General features: G+C 38.1%; 1 protein-coding gene across 4 annotated transcripts; it reads left to right on the top strand.

Annotated features, from left to right (window-relative positions):
• Positions 1–4,697: 4,697 nt before the first annotated feature.
• On the top strand, positions 4,698–8,309 carry LOC140803242 (uncharacterized). 4 transcript variants are annotated; one of them, XM_073159014.1, is made up of 6 exons: positions 4,698–5,008; positions 5,234–5,353; positions 5,862–6,101; positions 6,183–6,408; positions 6,527–7,606; positions 7,681–8,309. In XM_073159014.1, the coding sequence occupies exons 5-6, from the start codon at positions 7,244–7,246 to the stop codon at positions 8,248–8,250; spliced, it is 933 nt and encodes a 310-aa protein (XP_073015115.1). In that variant the 5' UTR covers positions 4,698–5,008; positions 5,234–5,353; positions 5,862–6,101; positions 6,183–6,408; positions 6,527–7,243; the 3' UTR covers positions 8,251–8,309. The 4 variants fall into 4 exon arrangements, with proteins under 4 accessions (XP_073015115.1, XP_073015114.1, XP_073015117.1 ...); XM_073159013.1 differs by having other exon boundaries at positions 4,698–5,353; XM_073159015.1 differs by lacking the exons at positions 4,698–5,008; positions 5,234–5,353 and having other exon boundaries at positions 5,494–6,101.
• The last annotated feature ends 3,988 nt before the right edge of the window (positions 8,310–12,297 follow it).

Raw genomic sequence — 12,297 nt, forward strand, 5'->3', positions numbered from 1 at the left:
TATGGTCCAAGCCGGAACGTTCGATCGGCTAACCAAAGAAATAGTTCAAGTGATGGTTGTCATCACTTCTGGATATAAGTGGACTGGAGTCGTTTTCTGTTCAAAATAATGAAGGAAATGGTGATAAGGAGAGTTCTGGTTTTGCGGTACAAATCAGCACGTTGCTCAAGGATTCTGGTTTTCCTTACACTACAGAACATGATACTTCTTTTGTGACAATGACCGATGCTGACAACGTACTTTCTTTGAGGCCTAAGCCAACTGTGCCTGAGTTTATTGCTGAAAAAGGAATTGGGAGATGCTCAAACTGAGGCTCTAGGACCTCAGAAGAAGATTAAAAGAAAAAAAGTGGTTATCACCACTGATTCTGATAAGACAGTTTCCGAGGAGTCTGCTGCTCCCATTCAACCATCTCTGCCACCTACTCCTAGCAAAAAGAAAGCTCGCACTGTTCTTCGAATCAAGAAGACATCAGCCATCTCTGAGTTGGACATTGTTCCATTGAGACAAGTGTTTCTAGAAGCCGTCCCTTCTGTACCAGCAACCACCTCTGTTTCAAAACCAACTGCTGCTCTTGCAACAACAACAACTACTGCTCCAAGTTTCAGACCCTTGTCTGGAGTTCTAATTCGAGAATCTACTACAGGGTCTTCTGTTTTTCGACCCGTGATGACTGCCTCATCTTCAGGAAAATGCAATGGAAAACTTATTGAAGAACCACAATTTCAAGCTGCCAAATCATCTGTCTCTACTGGTATTGATCTTCATTTGGAAGAAATTGAAAATTCTGCCATTGAAGAAATGACTTTTTTTTATGAATGGCACAAGGTTCGGGTATTCCATCCCCTCACGTTTTTCAGAACACCAGGAACTTTTGGAAGAATGGTGAAGTATGAGAGAAAAGTTTTTGAACTTTCAAAGACTGATAATGTGATTGAAGCGATGTGACGCCGAAGCTTCATTTTTTAGCAGCTTAAACGTCAGAAGCTGGAATCAGTATTAAAGACTCTTAAGTATAATTTTGATGTCTTGATTCCCATTGCTGCTCAAGATCAAAATGTGATCCTTGTACTGACTGACCGTTTGAGAGTAATGAATGAGCAACTTCTTGCTCAGAAACAGACTTTTGGAGATTCTGAACAGTATTCAGTATGCTTTATTCTAGATCTTGATCAGACTAAGCCAGTTAAGGAAAGAACTATAGCTCCTACAGAACCTAAGGTTACTAGTACTCCTGTATATCCAAAAATTCCTACTCAGTCTTCTTGTCTCATATCTGTTCGTGAACTGGATTCAGTGGATGAAGTCATTCAATCTATTACTCGTGATGTCTCTGCTGCACCTGCAGCAATTCAAGCTGATGAAATAGTCCAACCAGCAGTCCAATCAGCAGACCAACCCTGGAAGAACTGTATGCTGCCCAATCTCCTTCACTGCCAAATTTGGAGATTTTCTCTACTGCTCACCAAGCAGATATGGTAGCTATTTTGAATGATCAAAATCCAGCAGTTGAACAAATGGAGGCCATCGAAGCCGAGCAACCAAAATGAAGAGCACTTCCTGAAACTTCTGCTGCTGCTGTTGTTGATGACAGATCTTCTGCTTAACCATCTACTGATATCGCTATAGCTCCAACAGATCCTGTTTCTTGTACTGGTTTAGTTGTACTTCCTACTGACTCACCTTCTCAAATTGCTCGCATTGCGCGTATTGCTGAAACCAGATAACGCGTATGTGACAGAAGCCAATCCCAGAAGAAGAACAATTCAATCTTGAATCTGAGATTGACACACTTAAACGGAATGTTGACAGACTCTCAGAAATTGTCAAGCAGTTATCTTATGAACATGATGATGAGGTTTATGCCACCAAAAATTTCAGAGAACGAGTCACGAAGTATGTCATTAACACCGCAGAATCATTGGCAAGACTCGAGGTTGGAACTGACCTCTTCAGGAAAAATGTCTTGAAAAGACATGCTGACCTCGTACTTGGTCAATCTGATGTTCTTCGAACAATCTCTACTCATGATGCATCTCTTCACTCCGTCTCTACTAGAGTTGACGCTATAGATTCAAGACTCGAAACTATCAATGCTCAGATTGCGTCCCAATCTCAATCAATTCAGGCTCTGAATGAACAAGTTTCGAGTCACACACCAACTCTGGAGATTCTGCATAACGGCATTATTACACTTACTGGACGAGTAGATCTCTTACTCACTCAAGTTCAGGTTGCTGATGTCAAAAAAGGGGAAGCAGAAGGCAGGACAGAAGCAAAAGGAAGAAGATCAGAAGAAGGAGGACAGAGGACATCAAGCAGAATCATCCTTCAGAAATCAAGATCCTCAGGATGAGGAAACTCTGTTCCGAGATATTGGAACAGATGACTAGAATTTCTTACTGTTTTTTAAACTTTGTTCAAACTGCTTATTTACTTATTAATCATCTGTTTTTAATCGCTACTTGCTTTGTTATCCATCGCTACTAACGTTCAGGTTTTGGCATCACCGCAAAGGGGGAAATTGTTAGACTAAATTTTATTGTGGTGATGAGAATCAAAACCAGTAGGAATAGCACTGTCCAGTAGACAATACAAAGCAGTAGCTATCAATTCGCTTTAACAGAAGCAGTACTACTTTAGTTAGTACTCAACTTCTTAGAAAAACAGAAGCAGAACTTGACTTCAGTAGATCAGTACTTAACGGTTCTTTACTCGATCGTTTCTATCTTAAATGTTACCGTTATTTTACCTAGTACTGAGCATTAATTGCACCATTAATTTCTGTACGTAGTCATTTAATTCGCTTTACTAGTTTTGGTATAAAACAAGACTGATTGTGCTGAAAGCTTTTTGCAGGATCCTTTGTAGGAAATAAAGCTTTTTCTATCAGAAGTCAAAATAGCCGTTTTTGATTATAGACGTTGGATTCAAGATATCTATATATGGATCAAACCCATTTAGAGAACAACGCTGATAATTTTATCTACCCTACGTTATATTGAGCAACCGCGATTCAATCATCATCTTCTAAGCTCAACTTGCAGAAAAGCAGTACACGCTTTAGCTTATACATCTGATCTTTGGAGATCATCTTGTACTGCTATTTCGTCTCCTCTTCAACCAAAACACTTTACTATATTTTAAAAGAAGAGTTTGTAAACTGGAAAAGAGTCTTTTCCAGAATCTTGTTGGATTGAATTATATTGTGTTGAGTTACTAAGATTTTCAGTAGGCAAGAGATAAGTCCTGCTGAAGTGGGTGTGTACAAGTGTGTACTGTAAAATCCAAAGTCTTTTAGTGATACCTTCTGGAAACAGAAGAAGAAGAGACGTACAAGATTTTATCTTCTAACTTCCAGAAACAACTACTGTGTTATTGCCTACTGTTATTACTGTTTTCACCCTTCTCCATCGGATTGTTTCCGCACTTATTATTGTGATCTGCTGGACTTACATTGAACAAGAACAACTATAATATCTAACAGGATTCTAGCACCCTTTGCAAAAACTATCAGTAAAGGAAAGAATTTATTCACGCCCACTCTAAACTCTACATCGATCCCCAATAAAAAATTATAAGTGTTTTATTATAAAATAGTGTATAATTACGCTATAACTTCGATATCATTAATATAATCTATAATATTGTAATATGTTTATGTTAATACAAAGTAATATAAAAATTATTAATTCTAATTAATATATTTTTATTCAATGATGTATTTTGAATTAATTTACTTAAAACTTGTATTTAAGTAATTAAATTAAGTTTTAAGGTTAAATTTTATAACGTGCTTATGTAGAAAACAATTTTAAAAAATATAACTCTATATTGTAAATTTGAATTTTTTCAGTATATTATGTTTTATTTTTTAAAAAAAATTTATTGATACTCTTAATGTTAAGAAATGAAACTAGCGTTTCAATTTTGTTGTATGACAAATCGAAATCAACCGCGGCTGGAGTCCTAATAAGCTCAACTGGCAAAAACCTACAGATTTCTCAACCGTTGATATTCAACTGCTGATTCTTCAGATTACGGCAAAAGTGAACCGATTCATTTAAGAGAATCACTTATTGCTAAAAGACATTCTCTGACCGGTTGAATGCATTCAAAACTCCTTGAAGTCAACGATTACACATCAATTCCAATAATGATATGCATTTAACTCTCTATCCCAGAAAGGAAGCTCAGAGATAGACTTCGTATAAAGAACAGTTGCCTTAAGAGGAAATCCTCAAGGAAAGAGCTTCAGATCTATGATGAGCAAAAGAAAGATTAAATGGGAACATTTATTGCTCATAAAGATGAAAGCGACTCATTTGATTCAGAAGCTCAGGTTTACGTTAACTGTCCTTTCCGACCGTTAAGTCATTCGGCTATATCATCAGAGAGGGATGCAAGCTAAAGATGATAAGCTATACAACTCATACATACATTCAAAAAGATCATTGAGCTTGCCTTAAAAAAAATATCTCAGAGCGCAATCACAGTCAATATTCATCTTCGCTCTCTCTGCACGCAATTCAACAGAAACATACTTGATCATCCAAGGATCTTTTCGTGCTACTCAAACAAACTACTGTTTCATATCAGTAACCTGGTGGTTATTTGATTAAAATTTGTGGTGTCTAGAGAACTAAGGGTTCTTAATATCCAGAAGTGTAAAGTGATCACTAATGCAGTGTTTGGTAGATAGGATAACACATGGATAGGACTAATAATGCATTGTTTGACTCGCTGACAACTGCTTGAAGGATAACCCCACCCTCTTGATTACGACACTGTTCACCTGTGAAAATGGCAGACAACTATCCCAAATTGTTGGAGGTATTAGGAATCCCATTTTGTACAGTGAACAAGCCAAGGCCCTATTTTCCACAAATGCCCTTAGCCCTAATTGAAATAAAAGCTGCGAATAAGAACAAGATGAGTGTTTCTCTCGTGTTCTCAGTGGCCGCCGCTATGGGTTTTCTCGTTGTCGCTTAATGGCATCTTCGACGAGGTGAGTGATTGTTCAAATACTCTTTTGTTTAACATATGTGTTCTGGCTTCCGCCATTTGAATGTCACGACGTTCCCGTTTTGCTCAACCTTCTTGTAAAACCAAGGCTACGGGAAGGTGAGTGATTTCGATTTTACAGAAATTGTTAGAAAATTCAACTTCCCACCATGTCCGTCATCAATTTGATTTATTTCTTTCACCTGCATCTGAACTAATTTGATATCAGGGGGACGGAGCAACAGTACACGCATTTTCTGTTCAACTTGAAGACCATTAGCCACACGCAATTCCCTGTTTGATCATTCGCTGTTGGGTACACCACGGAATAGCACCTTCAAGTATCTTGGTATATCATTTTCTCTCCTCCTAATACCACATTTTTAAGTTGAAATACTGTGAGTACAAGTATTAACTGGTAATATGTAATACGTTTTTGGATTTAATAAATTGTGTGACTACATACCACATGTAATAAGTTAGGTTAAATGTTGTGCGAATTCTTTGTTTGTCATCTTAATTGTGCGACTAAATGTGATTGTCTTGTCATTTGTTGAGTGTTGTGGCAAAGAAGGACATGAAACGTAGAAACATGCTACTGGTTCTTCTGGTACAACAACTGTTGTTTCGAAATTTATTGTTGTTGTGTCTTCTTATCCGACAACGTACAAGAATGGTTGGGCAGCAACGTCGTGTCCGTCGTCGAACACTGGTATCGTACACAATGACAGAAAGAATCAATGCTCAATTAAGCCATTTGAATATGATCATTGATGTTGGGGATGTTCAGTGTGTGGTGAATTTGAGAATGAATCGCAATTCCTTTGGAAGGTTGTGCTATCTTCTAATGAATGTAGGAGGACTAACAGATTCTCGATATGTCCGAGTTCAAGAGAAGGTGGCAATGTTTTTGTCTATTTTGGCGCATCATAAAAAAAAACCGGGTCACTAGTCATGATTACATGCGAAGTGGACAGACAATCAGTTCACATTTTCATGATGTTATGCGTGCCTTGATGAGGTTATATCCTTTATTCCTTGTGAAGCCTTCACCAGTGGATGCGAACTGTGACAATGACTCTTGGAAATGGTTTCAGGTACATTTTCTTACATACTGAATTGAGATATACGTTAAAAAATATATGAGTCAAAAGTGTTCACTTTGTAAGTTTTTTCAGGGTTGCCTAGGTGCATTGGATGGAACACTCGTCGGTGTACATGTTCTTGCTCGAGAGAAAGCCAAATACAGAACACGAAAAGGAACTATTGCAGTAAATGTGCTTGGGGTTTGTGATCGCAATATGAACTTTGTATACGCTCTGACTGGGTGGGAGGGATCCGCCGCTGATGCAAGAGTATTAAGAGATGCGTTAAATCGGGATGATGTCTTCAAAGTTCCAAGAGGTAATATGTTAACACCGTACGTGTTTCATTTTTCCAAAATTGTCTTCTCGCTTCGTTGTACATTATATATTTCCTACTTTTTCGACAAATTAACGTATCACATGTAACAATCTTGCAGGTAGTTATTATCTTTGTGATAATGGGTACGCCAATGTCGAAGGTTTTTTGACTCCGTACAGGCGAGTAAGATATCATAGGGATGCATGGGGAAATCGAACATCGGCCCCACAAGATTACAAAGAGCTCTTCAATTTGCGCCACTCCCAAGCACGAAACATTATCGAGAGAGCATTTGGTTTGCTGAAAAAAAGATGGGCTATTCTCCGAAGTCCGTCGTTCTACCCTTTAGCGGTTCAAAACCAAATAATTCTCGCTTGCATACTATTACACAATTTCATCCGTAGTCAAATGCCTGATGATCCATTGGATGAAATTGATTACGACGTTGGCAGCCCCGTACATGACACACATAATGATTTCATAAGCATTGTCGAGTCATCTAGTGGGTGGGATAGTTGGAGAGATGAGTTCGCAATGTCAATGTGGAACACCTACAATTAACATTGTTGTATTTGTATTGTAAAATTTCATTGTTTAGTGTATCCTGTACTTGTACCTCTTTATTATGTTTCATCATTGTTCCGTTTCCATACTTGTTTTGTTGATCATTGCTACTGTTTGAAGTAAGTGTCATGAACATTGTTGGTTGATTAAACTACTTTGGATTGAACATCGACTCTTGAGTTCGACTAACTTCGAATATGGTGTTGAATATCATTTATACTTACAAATTTGAATTCATGGCAGACTTTATAGTTGAAGCTTTTCTGTAAGCATGGACAGCGTTGCAGCTTCTGCGAGTGGCAGTGGGCGTGGTAAGAAAGTGGATAAGACCCGGAGAAGTTGGACAGGTCGTGAGGAAGACGTGTTAATACACTCGCTGAAAGAGATTATCACGAAGGGATGGAGAAGTGAGAATGGTTTTAAAGCGGGTTACTTGAATCTGTTGGAGAACGCAATGCATACAGCAATACTAGGTACTAATTTACGTGGTAATCCTCATATAAATTCCAAAATTCATGTGTGGAAGAAAACACATAGTATTTTGGTGACTTTGCTTTCCAAAAGTGGAGTCGGATGGAATGACACTGACAACACCATCGATGTAACGGATGAGACATGGGAATCTATTGTGAAGGTATGTATGTCCATGTATTTTGACTTTCAGATACGTAAATCATTTACTGAACCATTGTCATTGCATCTTTTTAGCACGAACCAAGCTTACGGTCAATGCGACATAAACAGTGGTCACACTACGTTGACTGGTGTGAAATATTTGGAAACGATCGAGCAACTGGGGATCAATCAAAGCATTTTGAGAATGTGCTGCAACAAGTACTGAAACTGGATAACGACCTGCCTTCTGAAGAGTTCCTTGGAGAGAATCGTACTTTTAACACAACCGAAGTTGCTGATGATTCCATATCCGAGACACATACGCCTACGTCAAAAGCAGCTGAAGGTGCAACTTCGAAAAGTAAGAAAAGGAAGAAAAGAACCGAGCATGATGAGTCCATAGTCGAAGCAATCAATAACCTCGCTCACATAACGAAAGATACGATGTCACACTTGATCAAGGAATTGTCTTCTGAGGAGAAAATTTCAGATGTGCAAGATACGGTACTGGCTGCATTGCAAAGTCTGCCTGAGCTTTCGGAGGACGAACAAGTGGCTGCCGCTAAGTTGCTATTCAACAATCATAATGATCTGGCACTGTTCAAGCGACTAGGTGACCGTGCAAGGATTTGCTTTGTTAAAAGATTGTTGCGTGGTGAGTAACGGTGACGGGTTTAGTGTGGTTTTGGGTGATGTGTTTTGAATTTTTGATGAACCAACTATGTATCTTTTGCGTTTTGGATAAACAGATACATGAATCTATGTAATCTGGATTTCAGTTGATGCTTTCTGCAATTGCTGCTTTATTCCTATTCAGACGAAATTTCATGGGAATATCATTCATTGTAGAACCGATATTTGAGTGACATGGTATCTTGTTAAAATAATGTTTGCATGCTCTGTACTCAAATGTTTCTCGTGTACAAGACAGTTAATGTGGCTTTCGACTCAACTTTCAAGCCTTAAATGTTATTTGCCTGTAAACTAAGTTGCTGTGGTGTTGAATTTATAACAAATTTCTTGAAACGTAGTCATCGATGTTGTATACTACGGTATTGATGTGGTTACACAAGCTTGTTTGAGGTAAAAAGCATTGTCCAGTTACTCACATGTGGAGTAGCATAAAAAACAACATAAGAACTTAAGTGGTCCGAACTGTGTACTTTGTTTGCAAAATTATGAACACAGTCAATGTCATTTTGTAATGCTACCAACATACACATTGAAATCGTACGATATCTTCCAAATCACCAACAATGTGAATCATCAGTATACAATGAAATATCTTCAATTCTTACCAACAGTAAACCAATTACATATACTGGGAACCAAAATACAGAGTAGTACATACAGCAACGTTTTCAGCACTTACACAAACATTTTCCACAAAATACACACTACTGACATTACATTTACAACACAACAAAAGGATGCCTGCTTAAGTGCACATTATAATTTGTGGAGTACATTTACTGAGACGAATCATCTGAGGAAAGTTCAACAACAACAGTCTTTGCTCCTGCTCGTCGAATTGGATTCTTTCTTTCTTTGTACTAGTGCCGACATGTGGGGACCCGGGCTCTAACTCAATTCTTTTGGGATTTAATTGGATCTTTGTTCGAAAATGTGGGTCAAAAATTTGCTTTTACATTAATTCAATGTTAGTCAAAGCATAACATTGTCTTTATAGAAATAACAACATAATATACATACATGTCTGTCTAGTACAACCAATACATAGTGTTTACATACCAACTACCAACTAGGTGATACAAGTCTAAATAGAAACCACTGAAATCTTCCATGCCGAGATCTCCACGCTATCATCAACCTCTCATCTAGCTCGTGACCCAGATCCTGCCCCACCTGTTGCCATGCACACATACAGACACGACAACAGCCGGATAACTCCGGTGAGAACATATCCCGTATAAAACATGAATGCATGCAATGTAATAATCATTACAAATGCATAGCATATATCAATAACATGAATGTAAATCTAAACATGTAGAAGAATACAAATCTGTATTCACATTTAAATCTTGACTCGACTCTTTTCTAATCTAGGGATCCCGTATGAACAAGACGGTCTGTCACCTACCCAACCACTCGGGGCAACGGTACGTCTTATTCCTAGACTTCGGTCAACTCTGTATCGAGGGTCTGCACATATAGCAAATCTGCTCCTATGCGTCGATACACCGAACGTCTAGTTTTGGCAAGTCTGCCAATATCTCCTATCTCAGGACTCGAATATAAATCAATAAACAAGGCATTACATACATACATGTAATAACAATCTAGTATGTGATTTAGGGAAACTCGTATCAAGTCTGATCGAGTTGTGCAATCCCGTGACCACATGAATTATACCTTTCGTCGCACAATGTCTGTCGAGATCTTGAAGTCGGAATGTCACTCTGTCAAGACTAATCTGAAATGACAATATAACAATGCCTTCTATCAAGATATAACTTATATCAAAATCTTGTACAATCAATACTCCATTCGGTACAATCGACGGCATAACGGCGTATATTTCTTTGATATCGGTAACTCAATCTCACACATAACAATATCATAATCTCATAACATCACAATAATCTCATTATCCCTTCAAAATCGGTCCCATCATACACATATAGGCTGGATGATTCGAATATGGCATACGATGTCCGAAAATCGATTCGATAGCAACTATATCAAGCTCAAGATATCAAGAACACATATCTTCAAGCAAATCATAACTTCTCCAACATATGAATTTCGAAACATGCTGGAAATGTAAGAAACTTACGTCCTTTCGTTCCAATGCTGCGAAGGATCATAATCCGGACTCGGAATTAAATCAAATGGCTAAATCATGCACAATCGTAATTCTACTTGAAGAAGCTTGAAGGAATTAAGGGGAGTTTCGTGCTCTCTCTCTGTTGGAATGAGAATGAATCGAGCAACACATTATATCTTGCATGTAATGTAACACATGGCTTCCTTTGCACACCACGCAACACCGCGGGTGCGGTTACATCAGGAGCGCGGGTTCGCTGTGCTCTCGGCAGCACCATTAATTTTTCAAGAGCCATGACCGCGGGTGCGGTCATGTTACACGCGGGTGCGGTGTGGCCTCGCACAAATCTCATTTTTCTGGCATTACACCGCGGGTGCGGTGATGTTGTTCCGCGGGAGCGGTATAGTTTCGACCTGCCCTTTCAAAATTCTCATTTTCTAACACTGCATTCTCATATCTGTGTTATCTCATATTAATGTCACCGATAATTCTCGAGCCTTACTTTCTCCCCCTCTTGACAGGAGTTCGTCCTCGAACATCGCAAGCAATTACTCATGCAGTTGTTACAAAACATATAATCAAAATTGAAAGGAAGACTCACATCATATGAATTAGCTCGGGATGTCTCTGTCTCATAGCGCTTTGGCAACAATATCAGCAAGTACTTGAAATTCCATCTTCAATAGGTTCTTAAAACAAGATGAAGAGAGTTCTTCTCCAGAAGTTGAGAAATTCAGTAGAGCAGTAGACATTTCCTCCTTGGAAATTCCAGAAAATTCATTGATCCCGGAGAATGGGAGAAAGAAAATTGAACCAAATAAAGCAGCATCGATAGAAATAGAGGCATCACCCTGGGAATACATGATTTTTCCTTCTTCCACAGTCCCCTTAGCATAAAAATCCAGAAGGGCAGTTTTGTATAACACAGCAGGTGCTTCCAAGAATTTTCGGAGTCCGGATTTCTCAATAGCTTGAAACATCTTGAAACGTCTGCCTTTTTTATTGCTTTAAAAGTACTAGATATTTTTTTCCTTCCTCTACAAATTTTCAGCTTTTACATAAAATATTTTTATAAAATATTTTTCCCCTTTAAAATAAAACATCAACCAACTAGCATTTAAAAATCAAGTGGAATAGTTATAAAACTGAAATCGTCTACTGATTCCCCAAACCTAAAAAGCAATATTTTGAAAAGTAAAGCCCATACTAAACCTCTCAAAATCTCTCAAAAGCATAAATAAATAGTCTTAAAAATTTTAATTTAAATTCATGAATCAGAAAACGTAATGCGGAACATGTAGCTTTGGTCCTCGGGTTGTGTGCACCTTCAGTCCAGTCAGGTCAACCAAAGACCTCCATCAAACTCACCTGCATCCATCACACCTAGTGAGTCTAAAGACACAACACACCATAATCTTGATAACGAATAATACATATAAAATCGCATGCAACAGTGAAAATACTTGTAGGTAAAAATAACATTTCATGATATGCATAAATAATCTTGATCTTTTCCTTATCATGACATAAAACATTTTAACATGATCGTAAACATTTTCCTTTTCTTTTTCCTTTTGTTGAATTCAGATCGTTAATTGTGACTTTCCTGATCATGATCATGAGGGTCGATGGATCTATCTACATGTAACCACAGTACTGGGCGGCGGGGGACACCAGCAACACTCTCACCGATCAACTGGGCCCTGGCCTATCATTATTCGAATAGAAATACTGTAGTGACCCGTTCCAGAATCACCTACTAATTGAGAACTAAGCATGCAACTAACTTAATTAATAACAATCAGAGATAACAGCGGAAAATACCAACAAATGATAGTTATACAACCCAATCGAAATCAGAACAACTCAAAATATATTCGGTACAACCATATCGAAATAGAATAGCACTGAAAACTAAA

Source organism: Primulina eburnea, chromosome 10, assembly GCF_022965805.1.
Source record: "Primulina eburnea isolate SZY01 chromosome 10, ASM2296580v1, whole genome shotgun sequence".
Taxonomy (NCBI): Eukaryota; Viridiplantae; Streptophyta; class Magnoliopsida; order Lamiales; family Gesneriaceae; genus Primulina; species Primulina eburnea.